The 19779-nt window shown below is 41.1% G+C and overlaps 2 protein-coding genes across 2 annotated transcripts in view; both read left to right on the top strand.

Annotated features, from left to right (window-relative positions):
- cpne8 (copine VIII) overlaps positions 1-5902 on the top strand; it is a 33873-nt gene extending 27971 nt beyond the window's left edge. The window contains exons 16-20 of the mRNA XM_031564002.2: positions 677-804; positions 1292-1394; positions 2207-2264; positions 4162-4235; positions 4357-5902. Coding sequence (XP_031419862.1) covers positions 677-804; positions 1292-1394; positions 2207-2264; positions 4162-4235; positions 4357-4551 — 558 coding nt within the window. The 3' untranslated portion in view covers positions 4552-5902. The remainder of the gene's footprint in view (positions 1-676; positions 805-1291; positions 1395-2206; positions 2265-4161; positions 4236-4356) is intronic.
- A 6998-nt stretch (positions 5903-12900) lies between these two features.
- dus2 (dihydrouridine synthase 2) lies at positions 12901-19775 on the top strand. The gene is given in 16 exon segments (XM_031563994.2): positions 12901-13183; positions 13332-13377; positions 13555-13646; positions 13744-13787; positions 14310-14370; positions 14642-14671; positions 14673-14690; positions 15178-15243; positions 15350-15420; positions 16130-16216; positions 16303-16471; positions 16663-16784; positions 17378-17521; positions 17817-17904; positions 18291-18364; positions 18814-19775. Coding segments are annotated over 16 exon segments (1527 nt in total). The 5' UTR covers positions 12901-13060; the 3' UTR covers positions 19106-19775.
- The last annotated feature ends 4 nt before the right edge of the window (positions 19776-19779 follow it).

Genomic DNA, 19779 nt, shown 5'->3' with positions numbered 1-19779 from the left:
AGGTTCCTCTCATTTCTCCTCAACATATGCAGTTTCCACGGCGACAGTCTCTTTCTGTGTGCCATGCTCACATTGGCCCAGAGGGCACCGAGGCTGGAGACGAGCTCCATACGCACTTACTCTCAGCTAAAGCATTTAACATTTACTTAAGTGAGCTCCTATTCCAAGGGGCCTGCTGACGGTCACGGAATGATAAAGAAGGAACACTTTCTGCAGCTGTCACAGTTGCAGACTCTCTGCTGAAAAAATCTCAATGACAGCATTTTTTTCTCTGAGTGCATACTGTCTTGTTAATTGTGTCCCTTGGCTATGAAGTAGCAGCATTTTCACTGAGGAAGTTTTTTTTTAAATTATGACTCATATATTATGATAAATTATGATTTTCTGTTCTTCATTTGGTCATTTAAAACAAACAAATGGTAGCATACGTACCTTGCCAATACTCAATTTATTGAAAAATGTTTGGCTATTATTTTAATATACTGCAAGCAGAGATACACAAACACCCACACACACACACACACACACACACACACACACACACACACACACACACACACACACACACACACACACACACACACACACACACACACACACACACACACACACACTCCGGTCATTGACACAACTCTTCATTTTGTTTCTTGTGATCTGTCTTTCCCCCATGGCCCAGAATGGGAATCCCGAGAACCCGTACTGCACGGGAATAGAGGGTGTGATGGAGGCCTACTACCAGAGCCTCAAATCAGTGCGTCTCTACGGACCCACTTTCTTCTCACCTGTAATCAATCATGTAGCCAGGTGTGTGTCTTTCACATCCACATCCACTACTCCCATTCCAGAGACGACAGGGGGGCGACAGTGGTACAGGAGGTAGAGAAGTCGGTTAGTAATCAGAATGGTTGCTAGTTCGATTCCCTGTCGAAGCGTCCTTGAGCAAGACACTGAACCCCTAATTGCTCCTGATGTGCAGTGTGCCATCAGTGTAAATGTAAAATGTGTATACATTGTAAGTCGCACATATGTAAGTCGCTTTGGATAAAAGCGTCTGCTAAATGACTAAATGTAAATGACTCAGTGTGTCCAATCCAATCCAGTGTCCTGGGTTTCCCCCCCATCCTGAACACAGACCCAGGTGGTGCACACTCACTCAGACAGAACTAATTGCATGTTCAAACTGGCGCCACCCACCCACACACACACACACATGCTCCATTATTTAGAATGGCTTCTCTTATTAATGTGATGTGGCCCTTCTTCTCCGCTCCGCTCCGCTCTTTATGGCCAGATATGCTTCCCTTGTGAGAGACGGCTCCGAGTACTTCATCCTCCTCATCATCTCCGACGGCGTCATCTCAGACATGGCACAAACGAAAGAGTCTATTGTTAATGTGAGTCTTCCCTCCCACGTTGATGCATGATATTACTTTTGAATTGGAGTTGTTCATCAACCTGCCCTGGACTCAAACCCCACAGCCTCATTTCCCCAGCCATCAAACATCTGAAATAGCTTTAGCCAGCCTACACTAACACATCAACACAAAGGCAGCGTACACAGTTATGTTGATACGCATAGAACAAATAGCCATCAAGCAAAAGCCCAGAAAACTCATTCTAAGCCCACACAGTATGAACTACTGGATCACTTGCATTTAGAGGATTCATCATTCATCATCAGTGGCACAGACAGCCACATGTTATTACAGACACAGATTCAAGTAGATGCGCATTTCCCCCACAAACGAGAGGTAACAATTCCATTGCTATAGATTTCAATTCCTCATCTCACTCCATAACAAAGAGAAACCCTGTACCCATCCATTAGATTAGATTAGTTTACACTCCTGCACTTCTTTTTCCTTTTTTCTAGGTCGTTGTTTTTCTAATTCTCATGTAAAGTAGTATTTATTGTTACACCATGCTTTTCTATTGCTCTTGGCTTGACTGTTCTCTCCCTTGTACGTCGCTTTGGACAAAAGCGTCTGCTAAATGACTAAATAAAAATAAATAAATAGATTAGAAGAACACCCTATGGTGTTTTGAAATCGAGGTGTGAGAGGAAGTTGTTCTCATTTGGCAGTAGACACTTAAATACACGCGGAAAACACTCCTTCTCTAGCTGTGGGCTGTGTCTGTTCTGATATCCATATGAAACATGTGAAATATGCTCTCAGTAATGTTCTTCTTGTCATTGTATTCCTAGGCTTCTTGTCTTCCAATGTCAATAATCATCGTTGGAGTAGGACCTGCTGAATTTGATGGTGAGATTGAAATGCACCTCATGTTAATGTGTGACATTTTGTCATTAGCCTGTAAAGAGGCTGATTTATCTATTTATTCAGAATAAGGTCATATTTGGTGCTATGATGTGAATAATGTGTGTGTGTGTGTGTGTGTGTGTGTGTGTGTGTGTGTGTGTGTGTGTGTGTGTGTGTGTGTGTGTGTGTGAATAATGTGTGTGTGTGTGTGTGTGTGTATTTTTGCCCATGTGTTTTATGCTGCTCTATGCTGCAAAGCTAAAGGAAATGTGAGATATTCCTTATCAAAGAACCACACTGAAACCACATCCCTTCAGTTGCAAGCCTAGTTCTTCAGTGGCACGCTGCTGTTGTTGAGAGAGAGAGAGAGAGAGAGAGAGAGAGAGAGAGAAAGAGAGAGAGAGAAGGAGAGAAATAGAGAGTGAGAGAGAGAGAGAGAGAAGGAGAGAAATAGAGAGGAGAGAGAGAGAGAGAAGGAGAGAAATAGAGAGCGGGAGAGAGAGAGAGAAGGAGAGAAATAGAGAGCGGGAGAGAGAGAGAAGGAGAGAAATAGAGAGTGAGAGAGAGAGAGAGAGAGAAGGAGAGAAATAGAGAGCGGGAGAGAGAGAGAGAAGGAGAGAAATAGAGAGTGAGAGAGAGAGAGAGAGAGAAGGAGAGAGAGAAGGAGAGAAATAGAGAGACGTATCATTTAGCTTTGGTCCACTGCTCTATCCACATCAACATACTGTGGTCATTTCATGACCAGATGCCTCTTCAAATGAATATAAGAAACTATATTTACAACTTCCATTTTAGACTCAGAGGCAGTGAATACTGTATTCAAATATGCAATGTCAGACTCTTAACTCTTGCTCTTTTAAAAGATTACACAAATAGGTTGTAGACTAGCACAGGTTTCCACAAACTGGCCTACAGTGTAAACTCAGGGGTATGGGGTAAGTTGAAGGGACCATTTGGAGGTACCAAATTTCTACCAACAATAATAAATGATGACTTCCTATTTCTCATCAAGACAATACAATTATAATATAAATGCAGTTGTAAGACTCATGTAGTTTAGGGCAAAAGAATGATGGTCTTACTGTACTACAGATAAATACAAACCCTGTGACCACAAGCTAGACATTGAAAAAAGGCAGAAAACATGATGGCTGCCAAAAGAAGAAAGCGTATGTGTCACTGCACAACAGGTCAATTCAGAGGTGCACTTCTTCCAGGCCGATCCAAAAAATTAGCAAATTCGATTTTTAATACATTTGAAAATCATACCCCCAATTGGAAGATGTGGAAGAAAACTTTTAAAAATGATCCAGGAGGAATGACCATGTATTATGTCTGTGACTGAAAATACTGTTTGTATTGCTGTTACTAACAGTACTTTGTAAATGCTTTGGCAATACAAATGTAGAAATGTGTCTACTTTACTGCATACATTTAATGGGACACACACACACACACACACACACACACACACACACACACCATGTACTGTCATCCATAATGTATGAGATCAATGTAAAGGATCATCATCAAATGCAATGAGTGTGTGTGTGTGTGTGTGTGTGTGTGTGTGTGTGTGTGTGTGTGTGTGTGTGTGTGTGTGTGTGTGTGTGTGTGTGTTCCAGTGGTTGTGTGAGAGAGAAGCAGAGTAGCAGTGTGGTTGATGCGACTACAGTGACAAGTCACTCATCTATACATCACTCTTATTTTAGTATGTGTGCAATACACATTTGTTTACAGCAGTATGACCAGCAAATGCTGTTTTTAATTTGATTGAGAATGATGTACAGCAGCTGGGGAGGAATGTGAGATATGATGTCATCAATCTGGATGAATGTGATATATGATGTCATCAATCTGGATGAATGTGAGATATGATGTCATCAATCTGTCTCCTCAGAAATGATTGAGCTGGATGGCGATGAAGAGAGGATTTCATCCAGAGGAAGATTTGCAGAGAGGGACATCGTTCAGGTTCATTCCCCTCCCAATCCCACGTGACCACAGTCGCTTTTTAGGATAGAATCTGATGTATTACATGAGGTTTACATTTTTTATTTTGACTTGAATTCTACTTTTTTCTCCTTCTGTCTAGTTTGTGCCGTTCAGGGATTACATCGACCCGCGGGGCAACCACATCCTGAGTATGGCTCGTCTGGCCAAAGACGTCCTGGCGGAGATACCTGACCAGTTTCTGCACTACATGAGAACCAGAGGCATCAAGCCCCAGAGTCCGCCTCATTCGTACACTTCCAAACTCCCCACAGTACCCATGCAGACCCAGATCTAAGGCCTCAAAGACCACAACTCTCTCTTTGGCCCAACAAACTTAAGCTTTTCAGTAACATCCTGAAATGTGAAGATGTTTACCAGTTGCCAGACCAGGAATATAGAAAATGTTTTCCAGGAGTATCGTCTTGACGCTTCCTGCAAATGGGAAAGATATGAAATGTCTTTTTTTGATCTTCCATAGCCTCCTCTGCATTCTAATGACATCACACTGTTGTCACAAATCTCTCTTGAGAAAAAAAAATGTTTACAATTTTACTGATTTCTACTGATGGTTCATTTTATACTTTTTTCATGCTAAAGACGGTGTTTTTCAGAAGTTGTAATATGTCAGCCCAGAGACTGAAGCAGCCAGGAGAGGGAGGGAACCTTTAAGCGTTCTCTCTCCGTGTGAAAATAGGCATGTTGATGTGATGAGCATGCACTGTCCCCCTCCACTCAAACATGGCACACGGACATTGGGTCTGTGACACCAACAGTAGCTCCCCAGTCCTTACCTAACAGCCTCAACATGGGGACAGCCTCTTCACCATCTGGACAGACCTTACCCCCAGCACACTCACTGAAGCTACTTTAAGGACATGATGACATGGTGTGTCCACTCCAGACCTTACCCCCAACACACTCACTGAAGCTACTTTAAGGACATGATGACATGGTGTGTCCACTCCAGACCTTATCCCCAACACACTCACTGAAGCTACTTTAAGGACATGGTGACATGGTGTGTCCACTCCAGACCTCATCCCCAGCACACTCACTGGAGCTGTTTAAAGGACATGGTGACATGGTGTGTGATGTCACCTTATCCCCAACACACTCACTGAAGCTACTTTAAGGTGACGGTGTGTGATGTCACCTTATCCCAGCACACTCACTGAAGCTGTTTAAAGGTGGCATGGTGTGTCCAGACCTTATCCCCAGCACACTCACTGAAGCTGTTTAAAGGACATGGTGACATGGTGTGTGATGTCACCTTATCCCCAACACACTCACTGGAGCTGTTTAAAGGACATGATGACATGGTGTGTCCACTCCAGACCTTATCCCCAACACACTCACTGAAGCTGTTTAAAGGACATGGTGACACGGTGTGTCCACTCCAGACCTTATCCCAGCACACTCACTGAAGCTGTTTAAAGGTGACGGTGTGTGATGTCACCTTATCCCCAGCACACTCACTGGAGCTGTTTAAAGGACATGGTGACATGGTGTGTGATGTCACCTTATCCCCAACACACTCACTGAAGCTACTTTAAGGTGACGGTGTGTGATGTCACCTTATCCCAGCACACTCACTGAAGCTGTTTAAAGGACATGGTGACATGGTGTGTGATGTCACCTTATCCCCAACACACTCACTGAAGCTGTTTAAAGGTGACGGTGTGTGATGTCACCTCATCCCCAGCACACTCACTGAAGCTGTTTAAAGGACAGGGTGACATGGTGTGTCCAGGGCCGAGCGCTCAAAAACATGATCACATTATACTTTGATTTGATTTTTATGGTGTTAAAAATATGCATATGCTGTTGTATGTTTCTTGCCTTTTTCATTCAAAATGATGAGAAGAATTTCATGTAATGGTTCTGAGTCAATGTGTTGTCTGCTAGAGCTCCTGTGTGAAGCTTCTCTCAGTTGTTCATTTGCATGTGATGATGAAGTTGAGTGCTTTGCTCACTACTATTGGTCTTGAGGCGGAACTTCATATTCCATTCAAATACAGTATATTTTAATCATATGCTAGATGGGATTTTCATACGAAGAACGCTTTTGTAAGACAGACCCTGAGCCACTTATGTCTTTGTATCAGCAAGGGTTACGTGTGATACATGCAGACTGTCAGAGATATTTTGTGTCTTTGAAGAGGGACCACAGAGGCCACCAATCAGAATGAGAAGCGTATGTTATTCTACAGTGTCCTTGTAATATCCACCTACTTGTGACTTAAGAAAAGATTTAAATGGTGATGGTATATTTGCATTTATACAATTATTACAAAACACATTTCACTGCCATTACTTCTATTGCAACACTTCCATGTATTTTATAGAGATTAAAAAACTACACAAACAATTATATCACTAACTGTATATATATATTTAGGTAATATCAGATTGGAAATATATCAAAGGTTATCATTTAGAACATTGGTCATCATAAAATATATACATGTATAATTGTGTTTACCTTCCGATGTAAAGAAGTGGTTGATTGTGGGGATCTTCCTTCTAAAGGCCATGCTCTGTGAGAATGCACATTCGTCATCTCGTGGGCTTCTTGGTGCTTTTTAAAAGCTGAGCGAGCCCTGGTGACCAGGAAAACATAACTCACAAATAGAGGAACTTCATTTATTTATCATGACAGGATGCCATCTTCAAACACACCCACACACTATCTCTCTCTCTCTCTCTCTCTCTCTCTCTCTCTCTCTCTCTCTCTCACTCTCTCTCTCTCTCACCCTCTGTCTCTCTCTCTCACCCTCTCTCTCTCTCTCATGCACTATACATCTCTATAAGACATACATTAAAAATACAGCAGCATTTCAAATGCAAAAGAGGAACTTCACCATTTATTTGTTCAGTCCGATGTCTCTGTGGATGCAAAAGACTGTATCAGCCATTCTCCTTGTGTGGTGATGATTACAGCTATTAGAAGCCATCTCTAGTCTTTCTTCACATTTCCACAGACACAAGAGCATGTGTGTGAGGTTTGGCTAAAAGTAGAAAATGTTTGTTTTCTTTAATAAGTGGATACTACACACCCAGTGTCATTTTACATTGGTCCATGATCACTTGGTGCCTCTCGTGGCGAACTCTCAGGAGATTAGATGTCTGGGTATTTCATAAAGGACGGAGACAAAGAGTTAGACGGTGATCCAGGTATTATCCCCAATACTTCCCTTGACTTGACTCGAGGGTTTGTTATTTACATTACAGTGTGCACTTGAAGGTTTGGGGGGGGGGGGGGGGGAGATTCCCACATGTATTCTGGGGGAATATGTAGCCTACTCTGGTTTCTAAGTAATCTTTGTAACGTTTATTTTCTACCTTTGGCACTTTGTCCTTTGACTCAGGTCAAAATGTTTCACAACACACAGTAAATCAAAAGGAACCTAAAGGAAGAGTCCTATTATGTGCTCACAGTTTGGGGAGAGATTTTGGGAGCAAAGCGGTTTTTAGGATGACATAATGATCATTAGCACAAATGTGGTGTTCAGCCTCAGGTATAAAGTGTGAGTAGTCTTTTGAGGAGCACTGAATGATATCCAAGAGTCTCTCCACTGTCCCTATTAAAGAAACTACCCTGCTTTCAAATCAGGCTTCCTCTAAAAGCCTGCCTTTCCAACAATACTATCAGTGGTCTTCATTTGTACTTCATTTTAGTCCAAAGACAATAAACAAAGAGTTATGAACTAAATTCAGCACTGAGAAATGCCAGGTACTATTCGACAGTTGAAGTACTTACCTTACCTTTGTCTCAAATTCTAGATAGCATCCAGATCACAGAGGCCCAGTGGACGGTCTCCTGTTGGTGATGCTGCTGAATGCAGTGGAACCTGTAACAATGTCTTTTTGAGTGAGATTAATATAATGTGATGATTTTACACACAAACCTCTCTACACTCGGAGTCTGTTCTTGCTGATATCATTCTATTTCTTATTACTGGCTGCTGCATCTGCATGAGTGTATTATGATGACCTTGATGCACCTCTTCCTTGACTTGTGACATGGGTTTTATCGCAACAGAATTTGCCTTAAAATCACACTGAACTCTTGGAATTGTGTAATGCCTTCAGTTTGAAGTAAATCCATGTTCGTCTCAGTGGTCTTTTCTTTGTATGGTGTGTATGTTTCCCCTCGAACTGACTCTCGACCTATAACAGAGATGTTAAGCTTCTCAAATCCGTGGAAGCTATACGGATAGATTTGTATAGGACACATGCATACTCTTAAATACTCAAAATGTACCACATTTTATAATGTTATGCAGGCTATATTGTTGGTTCTGATATGTTATATTCAGTAAATAGATCTATAGACACTCAAATCACAGATCTAGACATGTTGACACAAATAGAGACCTTAACATGGTGTTCATCAGCACAGTTCTGTCTTTGAGCATACATACACGGCCTCTGCATCTCAGTCTCACAGGAACTGATGGATATGTTCGCACAGTTCTGTCTTTGAGCATACATACACGGCCTCTGCATCTCAGTCTCACAGGAACTGATGGATATGTTCGTACAGTTCTGTGTTTGAGCATACATACACGGCCTCTGCATCTCAGTCTCACAGGAACTGATGGATATGTTCGTACAGTTCTGTGTTTGAGCATAGATACACGGCCTCTGCATCTCAGTATCACTGCAACTGAAGGATATACCGGACATGACTATGTTGGTTTTGAACGTTTCCCCATAGTTGATCTATCTAGTCATCCATTCATTCTTGTGATAAATAGGACATTGTTCGTATTTCATTTTCTAATATTTCTACCACATTACAGTAGCCTATGTCTCTACTCTGTGAACCGCCATTTTATCCGATAAAACAGGGGAAACATGACATCTAATAAAAGATCACCGATATGTCACAGAAGGGTTCCCATCAGTCACATGACACGTAGAGCTCAGTCGATTGGCTCCAAACCTTTTCTGCCTTATTGGGAAGTGAGCGCCCCAAATTTACATTTAGTCATTTAGCAGACGCTTTTATCCAAAGCCACTTACATGTGGGTGACTTACAATGTATACACATTTTACATTTACACTGATGGCACACTGCACATCAGGAGCAATTAGGAGTTCAGTGTCTTGCTCAAGGACGCTTCGACAGGGAATCGAACTAGCAACCTTCTGATTACTAAACGACTTCTCTACCTCCTGTACCACTGACGCCCCACATTGCCTCTGTATGGCGATGCCCAACTGGGTTTCTTCCCGGGCTAAATACACTGGTGGGACTCGCCGTGATCAGTGGGTATGTGTCAATGCCTTACTTTTGCCATGTCTATATAGACCACCATAGCTTGATCAGTGGGTATGTCAATGCCTTACTTTTGCCATGTCTATATAGACCACCATAGCTTGATCAGTGGGTATGTCAATGCATTACTTTTGCCATGTCTATAGACCACCATAGCTTGTTTTTCCTTTTACCAGATCTAGGTCCTGCCCAGTTCACAGAGATTTGATCTGGCCCCAAAGGAAAAATGGCCACCAAAATCCATAGGATGCATGTTGTGTCATTAAAAGATCCACCGGATGCATGTTGTGTCATTAAAAGGCACAGCAAACATGAGTCATGGAAAAGATTTAATACAAGCAATTTCTCCAAGTATTAATATTAAAGTATTAAAGTTCTAATATTGCAATACATTTTTACATTAGGTCTTGTATATATTACATCATATAGTTGATCAATTGCGATGCAATTATATATTTTATCTTAGTGTCTGTGTCATTATTCATTATTCAATTATTTAATTTGGAGTCTTACTCTGTGAGAGTAATTATACAAACCACTGACCAGGAAGGGTAAATAGTGGAGCCATTTTACCCTACTAGAGCTAAACACACTCACCATGCAACCGCCACATATATAAGGGAGAATACTAGACCATACCTTCTCTTGTGTTTTCCCTAGTAGCGTGTTATGATACAGACCTGATGAAATGTCATGATGTCGGCCTAGCATTTCCCAAATGCTCTGAAAGCACATCCTAAAGATAGACCTAGGAGACCTAAATTAAGCGCCGCCATCCACTTTATAACCTTCCAGTCTTAGAGCACAACCTTAAAAGGCAATTGGCTTGCACATGCTATAACCTAGGCCTACAGATTGTCTGTATAGCCTAACAACTAAATTGCAATATTCTGGATACTCCCTTTGTTATTGGTGGGGGAAAAAACATTGGCCAAGACAACACAGTAGACTACTGTAAAGAAATATTAAGCCAGAGATTAAAATGTTGTCGGGAAAATGATTTTTTTTTTCAATAGGCACCTCATCCTTTTACCGTTTTTCTCAATTGCTTACACACATTTTTTGAAAGCATACCTCATTTTCTCAAAACTCTAAACACAAATCCCAAAACCACACACACAAAATGCAAAACCCTACATATCTCCTGCAGAATGCTACTTTGACTTCAAAAGAATGTTATGTCTCCTCAAAATGTGTTCAAATGACACACACAGACCATAATATGAGTAGACACTTCTAAGCACCTATTGAACACTGATGTGCTAAATGGAAAACAATACTATGAATGGGAAAACACCAGTATGAAGGCCTTATCAGGAACATTATGTTACTATACGCTTACTCCTGTAGTAAAATATAACTGTATAATGTTTTTACGCAAATATAAAACAACACACAAATATACAGTAACAACTAAAATATTTCTTTATTTTTTCCAAAAGTGCTGTAGCCTATACATCACAGCAAACACAAATGAATGTGTAAATGATTTGCACAGAACAAACAATAGGATATAGGCCAGTACAGTCAACAAAAAAAAGAAAGAAAAATGTAAAATAAAAAAGGACAAAAAACTACTGCATCCTGTTCTAGCTCAAGACAATATTGACAATGTGCTATCAGAAATAGACCTACACAGTGTTGTGAATGTTGTTGCATTTTGTGTGAGTGGTTTAGGGATTTGTGTTTAGAGTTTTGAGAAAACGAGGCATGCTTCATGTGTGTAAGCAATCGAGAAAAACTGTAACATTGGATTGGATTACAATACAGTACAGTAATGTGTCAGTGCTGATAGGACGCAATCAGTTGTGAAAATGTATATGACTTACTTGCACATAGTCATAGCATAACTGTTTGACTGTCGGAGTTTCTGACAAAAGGCACCCTGTACACCTGCTTTATTCTCAAGGTGTTCCGCCTTAGAACACAGTCCACTGTGGCTAGGCTCACTGTATTGATGTTTAGGAATATGTCTTGGTCATCAATGGTTGCACTTTGTATTTGTTTACAGTCATTTTACAAATACAGTACAATGGAAAATACAAGAATACTATGCTCCTGATAATGCATTCAAACTAGTGTTTTCCTGTCATAGTAGTGTTTTTTACCTATTCCCTCTTCTGAATGTCCAGAGAATGGATGCAACTGAGAAGCGGCTTATATTTGGTTGAACCCTCTGGCCAGCCTCCTGCATGGTCAAACCATGGTTGACCATATGGTCGACCACAGTGGCCCGAATCTCATCAGAGATAATGGCTCTCCTTCTTGCTCTTCCTCTCCTCCTTTTCCTCCTCCTCCTCTTACTCTCACTCCTCTTTCTCTCTAATCACCTCTCACTTCAATGTTGCCATCCACTGTTCTCCAAACCAGGAGCTCACCTGTATATTGCTAAAGCTTTGATTCCAAATTGCACAACAGCCTTGGAAATGGAAGTTTTGACATTTGAATGGCAGTGTGTTCTGTCTGAACACAAGGAGATTTGGCATTGATGAAGTGTGCAAAATAAAAAAGGATTGTGTGTAGTGTTTTGAAGAAAGTGTGGTTTACAATTGAAATCTGGGTCTAAAGCAGATAATTGTGTGTAGTGTTTTGAAGAAAATGTGGTTTACAATTGAAATCTTGGTCTAAAGCAGAACAATGTGTTTATAGTTCAGCAGAATTGATTTAGGGAGTTGGCACATGAGTCACAGGTTGTGGTCATTGTGTCATAAGTTCCAGTTTTTGTGTGTAAACAATTGAAAAAAAAACTGTAATGGATGACCACAATCCAATACCATCATTTGGCCAGCAGGAGGCTTCTGGTTGATTCTAACCATCTTAAGCCGTCACACGGAATGGCAGTCTGTGGCTATATGGTCTGTGGTGTTCACTTGCTGACGTATACAGGAACAGGAAGTAGACTGGGTGTCGACTGGTGTCGTGTGTTGAACTAACACATGTGTCGAGTTGTCTTTGCTGAAAGCCGGATGAGAAGCTGAATAAAGGCTGCCCTTTTGGTGAGAGATAATCATCAAAGAAAATATTACAAAATGAAATGTCCTCGCCTTCACTAAATGAACAGTGTTAGTTCTCACGTCATCATTCCTACAGTTCGATAGCTACCCAAATACATTAGCTAGCTTAATATTTCCAAACTAGGTATAAGTTATTTAGCAACGTTGCCAACTGGCTAGTTATGAAGCTGTTGATTTTTTTTGTAGTTACAGCAGTTCTATATTTTTACATAGCTCTATACTGGTCATGGCTGTTCGGGGAAGGGAGCTGGTGGTTTTTAAACTAAAGCCTCTTGAGTACTCTAGGTAGTCATTATTTGGGGGATAGTGTTAGGGGCATTTTTGTTGCTGATGTATGTTTCCCATGACACTACACAACACTAACTTAACTGTTATGTAAACACACTTTAATCACGACTGTATGTGTGGCACATCAGCTGGATGTGACCTATTCATTTTATTCTAAGCCGTTTTCTGTCTGAATTCCTGTTTTGCGTGTTCATCTTTTGAAAGGATACGATAAGACCATGGCTGAGACCACTGAGCTGAGCTTTCGCAATAAAACAGCCCTTGCGCCGATGGTTCGGTGTGGGACATTACCGATGAGGCTCCTCGCGCTGGACTACGGTGCCGATATTGTGTATTGCGAGGTAGGAGTCGGGGAAAGTGCCCATCATAATCATTGTGTGTATCTTTCCTAAATTTCCCTCGGGATTAATAAAGTATCCATCTATCTATCTAATGTTGTGGGTGCTAACGAGAACTTGATTATCCATATTTCATATTTTGTTTTCACAGGAGCTAATAGATATAAAAATGGCTCAGTGCAATCGAATTGTTAATGGTATGTATCCCCCCCCCCCCCTCCTTACTCAGACTGATGGGTTATAAATGCTGGAGTTCATGGTTAGTTAAATGAATGCACTAAGAATACTGTATTTACAAACAGGCTAAACTGTGTTCAAGGTCTCTTCCAAGTCGGTGTGTTGTAATCTTTTCTTCTACTATCTTCACGTGACAGAGGAGCTGGAGACGGTGGATTACGTCGCCCCGGATGGCCGAGTCATGTTCAGGACGTGCAGCCGTGAAAAGGACAGGGTTGTTTTCCAGATGGTAAAGATGGGAATGTTTGTTGCATGCATAGTATCACACATCATACATGGTTTAGAAATGCTATTTTATTAAGAATATTCCTTCTTTTCTCCTGAAGGGAACAGCAGACCCACAGAGAGCGTTGACTGTCGCCCAACTTGTGTAAGTCCAGAGTTTATACACAATGAGTATTTGTTGTATCACATTTACATTTACATTTAGTCATTTAGCAGACGCTTTTATCCAAAGCGACTTACATACTGTATGTGCGACTTACAATGTATACACATTTTACATTTACACTGATGGCACATCGGGAGCAATTAGGGGTTCAGTGTCTTGCTCAAGGACGCTTCGACAGGGAATCGAACTAGCAACCGTCTGATTACTAACCGCCTTCTTTACCCCCTGTACCACTGTCGTATCATTAGCAGCGAGTCCTCCTTAGCTAGCTCTATGATGAGTGGACATGCTGGCTGTACTGGGAGAGAGCCTAATGGCAAACTAACAATTTCTGAACATTATAGGCCTATTTAGTCATGCACCGGCAGATCCGTCGCTACACAATGAGAGTTTTAATATCTGGAGACGACTCTTTGAAACTGTGGGTGCCAAGGTCATGCGGACCGCTCCTGTTAAGATGACCTCTTTCGTTTGCCATTCCTTTGTGTGAATGATTTTCAGGCAAGATGATGTTGCTGCCATTGACGTGAATATGGGGTGTCCTAAGGAGTACTCTACTAAGGTAATACACATTGCTCACGTGTCAGGTTTGTGTACAGTAAGCAAACGCATCAGGAGATGGGAACGAATGATGCAATACGATTTTTTTTTAACTTTTTTTAATTTTTAATTTTATCAATCATATCATAGATTATTGCTGTATAGCTGGGGGGGAACTGTGATCATTATCTTGGACAGTGTAACCCTTAGTTACTCCATCATGCTTGCTTGCTTACTCCATCCTGATAGTATTTTGTGAAAAGTGTTGATTCCCATCTGTGTCTCTCACATAGGGTGGCATGGGAGCTGCTCTTCTCTCTGACCCCGGACAAGATAGAGACGGTAAGTCCCACACAAGATATCAGAATCAGGTTTTATTGGCCAAGTAAGTTTGCACAAACAAGGAATTTGACTTGGTAAAGTGACTCTCAGTGTGCTTACACAAAATATACAATACAATACAAACAAACAAACAGTGCAACAGTGCAATGGACTAAGGAGTTTAAAAAAGTATGTACAGGGCGGAATGGCTATATACAGTTGCTGTGAAATGTTGCACAACAGTAGTGCAAAGAAGAAGTGGAGAGTGCGAGAAGTGCAGGGATAAATATATAAATATAAATATATATGCTACAGTGGGTTAGTTGTTCAGTAGTGAAAGATATCAGATAAGACAAACTAGTTCTCCAACCTATGTTTTAGGCCTGTTACAGTTTTCATGGCTACTGAATTTCAGTGAAATTTAATTATTTATTTTTTAAATCCTTTCATGTTTGGTATGTCAGTCTGTAAATAACTGTCGTGATTAATATTTCTCTCCTTTTTGAAGATTTTGACCACACTTGTGAATGGACTGTCCAAACCTGTTACATGCAAAATCAGAGTTCTTCCATCAGTGAGTATGTGGTTAATGATCCATATGTTTCTCCAAATGAGTTTCTTTGATGAGAGTGTATGTTTTTCCATATGGAATGTTATCGTTTATTAAATATATCTTTCAGCTGGAAGACACTGTAAGATTGGTGAGAAGAATAGAAAGAACTGGAGTGTCTGCCATTGCAGTACATGGCAGGTAATTTTTTTCTGCCTTTTATATTCAGAATTATTACTGAAGTATTTTACTTTGAGCTGGGCAGCCTCTTTATAAGATCCGTAAAGAAACAGAGGACCAAAGTGATAAGCAACTAGAACAGAAGTAGCAGTGCTAAGTTAGCCCTAACAGAAGTAGCAGTGCTAAGTTAGCCCTAACAGAAGTAGCAGTGCTAAGTTAGCCAGAACAGAAGTAGCAGTGCTAAGTTAGCCCTAACAGAAGTAGCAGTGCTAAGTTAGCCAGAACAGATGTAGCAGTACTAAGTTAGCCCTAACAGATGTAGCAGTACTAAGTTAGCCCTAACAGAAGTAGCAGTGCTAAGTTAGCCAGAACAGAAGTAGCAGTGCTAAGTTAGCCAGAACAGAAGTAGCAGTGCTAAGTTAGCCAGAACCGAAGTAGCAGTGCTAAGTTAGCCAGAACTGATTGGAAAAGGTAAATGTTCAGGTCTGAAAAGAAAGTGTTTTTTTTTTTTTGCAGGACAAATGACCACAATTCTATCATCAGATATTTTCTTAAAGGTTAGATGTAACTTTACTTGTCCAGCTATGAGTTTGCACTGCTCTGTTTGAAACGGCAGGTCACGTTAGTTAACAGTTATGCAGCTGCACTGACTGTATGCTAGTGTTTAGAAGGGTGTATATTGGCTTCTGTTGATCTCATGAAACACTCTCTCTGCACATCATCTTATCAGGATGAAGGAGGAAAGAAATCAGCAACCTGTTCACTGTGACTACATCCAGGCAGTGGCTGAGGCCGTATCCATACCTGTTCTTGCTAAGTGAGTCCAACACTTCACTACTTCTGTAAGGATTTCATAGTTAAACGTTGTATCTCACACTCTCTTCTTATCCTTGACCTTGGTAGTGGTGGCTCTCTTGATTTGGTGAAGACCCACTCAGATATCGCAAAGTTCCGTGAGGCAACCGGGGCTTGCTCAGTGATGCTCGCCCGTGCCGCCATGTGGAACCCCTCTATCTTCTGCAGCCAGGGGCCAGTGTCTATTGACGAAGTCATGGAGGAATACATTAAATATGTGAGTTTACTATGGCAAGTCTCATTTTTTTTGTTTAATGATTTTTAATCTCCCAAGTAAATATTATTATATAGAATATATCATTCTATAGTTTAGAATTAGTATTTTTATCAGGAAGAGTACCTTTGGATGAAATACTTTGGATGCACATGTAAAAAATCATCTAATGCAGGTATACTTTCTGTTTTTAGGCGGTTCGTTATGACAATCATGCTTTCAACACCAAGTACTGCCTGTGTCAGATGCTGAGAGAGAGACTGGAGTCACCCATGGGCAAACTGCTTCATGCTGCGCAAACCAATAAGGAGATCTGGTATACAACCTCCAGTCCAGTACTTCTGTCTGATGGAATATAATTTATACCATATATTGAAGATTCAGTCTTAGGTTTGATCAGTCAGGATTCAGGTTTATTCTTGAAGAATGGCGGCCGACCACTGTGAGACAGAGACTGAGGATCCATCCTCCCTCACAGAACTTCACCTCAGTATATCTGACTTATTCCTTGAGGAACAGTCTGTTAAATACACTGATATCTAAGGGGTGTTACCGTCTATTCAAATGGGCCATGCATGCAGGGTTCTTTGTCTCGACCTGGGGGGGAAGGTGAGAGTCTAATATCACACCTCACTCCCCAGATCAGCCCAAAGTATATTCACCAAGGAAAGTTTACATGCTAGTTAAATCCAAATAAAAGTAACAATTATAACTAGGTATAATATCATTGAATTATTGACTATGGCATATTCTTATGACCTATGCCGGTCCCTTCATGTCTTATATCTTCAACTTCCCTAGTCTCCCATACAGTATATGTTAACTGGGATGGTTTTGTGAACTGTGATGGTGTGAACCTTTTGCCAAATGTATGTGCTGAGATTGGAGTATGTTTTTTGTGTTGATCAGTGAGGCGTATGGTATGATGCAATACTATGACGAAATTGAGTCAGAGCTACAACGTCGAAAAGAAGGCCTCCAGAAGAACAATATCAACCTAAGCCACCCTACATTAGAGGGAGATGTCTGGATCATGCCTGTTCGGTTTGAGAGGTGTGTGTAAAGAATCAAATCATGTCTTCACTCTTCAGCAAATTCGCATTTTCAGTCAATCATTCCCACACACTCAAATACAAACACAGGTGCCATTTTGCCAGTGTAAATTCGGGGACTGCAGATTCTTCTCCAAAGAAAAATGTGGAGAGAAAGACATCTGATGTGATCATGGCATAACAATGGATCACTCTTCACATATTCATTGTTAGACATGCCAAATCTTTAAAAAATGCGATGTGATTTCACTGGATAATATCAGTGAAGTAATTTAGTATGTCTGTATGCTGGCCAGGAGAGAGTACCCTCCTCAGATAACGCCTAAGATGTACCTGCTTGAGTGGAGTCGCCGTGAGAAACTGGGGCAGCCGGTGTATGAGACGGTGAGTGGAGCTTCAAGAGGGATGACTGGGATCCCTTTAGGGAGGCCGTCTATAGATTGGTATGGCCTTTGCAATGTTTTGTAATTAGTATCTTAACTAATTTGCGTTTTATGACTGAAATAACTTCATGAAAGTTTAGTGCTTTGACAGGTACAACTTACCTAATGCAATGGCTCATACTGTATTTTTTTTTGCCTAATCTTCAGAATGACAGTTTCCTACCAGCCAAGAAGTCTTAAAAAGTCATAAAAAGTGTCATGGTGTCATGGTGTCTCTATTCATCTCATCGCAGAAAAAAAAAAAAGAAACAAGGGATAATTAGCATGTGATCTTGGCAAATAGGATCTTTTCTAAATATCTGATCAGTGATGTGTTCCCCTCTCCAGGTACAGCGTAGCCAGGACAGAGGCTTCCAGTCCACTGTGGCCGTGGCGGAGAAGAAGTACAGATCCACCCTGTGGTCAGTAATAAATAATGCATCATCATACATGTTATCCTATAATGCTGACTCCTAGGGGCGACAGTGGCGCAGGAGGTAGAGAAGTCGGTTAGTAATCAGAAGGTTGCTAGTTCCCTGTCGAAGCGTCCTTGAGCAAGACACTGAACCCCTAATTGCTCCTGATGTGCAGTGTGCCATCAGTGTAAATGTAAAATGTGTATACATCCTTGTAAGTCGCTTTGGATAAAAGCGTCTGCTAAATGACTAAATGTAAATGTAAATCCTATCTCAGCCCCCTGTCTACCGCCCACTGATACTGTTCCACATTGTAGCGTAAGATGGATTGATGCCTTGGTGTCGCTTCTATCGCTTGGCAAACTGCCTGTGTGCTTAGTATTTAGCAGAGGTATCACAGAAGGTACAATGATGAGGGCATGAAACTGATCTGTGTCACCGTCTTTCCCCTACAGGGAGAAGTCAAAGAAGTTTGCGGAACAGGCGGCCTCCGTTGTGTGTCTGCGTGTTCTGGGGGTGCCGGAGGGACGGGTGGGGGAGGACAGCTGTGGACTGGTGAATAAGAGAAAGCGGGAGGAGGAGAACAAGAATGGGGCGATCCAGCCAGAGGACAGTCCACCAGCGCCAGAGTTAGACGGCAGGAAAAGACACATCACCCTGTCACCCCAGAAAGCAGAAGAGCCTACGAATAGAACTTGCACGCAACCTGTTGTGAATGGCTCACACCATAGTCAGACAGCTTCTTAGCCTCAGCCTAATCATAGCATCCTCAATATAATTACGGGCCTTATTGAATGTTTTTAATAACAGAATGCCTGCTGTTCGAAGGCCGGTAAAGGAAGGAAGGGCTCGAATCCATGCATTATTCTGTTCAAACTGGACCACAAAGTTTAAGTTATGCTTTCTCAACATTCTACTCCATGTCTGCTGTGGGGAAGTGTTGGGATTCAACTATGCTGACATGGTGTATCTTCGGTTTCCTTCAACATGTTTTCAGTACAAACAGCTTTTATTTTGAAAAGATGTTTGGTTCTTCATTGCATGATAGTCATGAAAATATTTAATTGTCTTCTCAACAGTTTTTATACACAGTATCATTTCTCATCTGCTAAGAACAGACATTCTGTAAAGCCTAGAGTTCAAAAGTGCCTCTGTCAACACCATTCAGTTGGAGTTGAAACTAAACGGAGTTCCTTAAACCATTACGAGTTATGAATGACCCGATTGAACCTGTAGAGGGCAACAAAGGTGTATTTGTTGAGTAAGGAAGTGTTTACCTTATTCTTAATTTTAAAATGTCTTACAAGTGTTAGAGAAATGACATGTGTCAATTTAATTTCACTGTGGTTTGACTAAAGGGTTACCAAGGAATTGGGGTTTCAAATTGAATTTAATTAAAACACTTTATTGTTTGAAACTGG

Source organism: Clupea harengus, chromosome 3 (genome assembly GCF_900700415.2).
Source record: "Clupea harengus chromosome 3, Ch_v2.0.2, whole genome shotgun sequence".
NCBI lineage: Eukaryota > Metazoa > Chordata > Actinopteri > Clupeiformes > Clupeidae > Clupea > Clupea harengus.
This window is presented reverse-complemented; position numbering and strand designations above follow the sequence as displayed.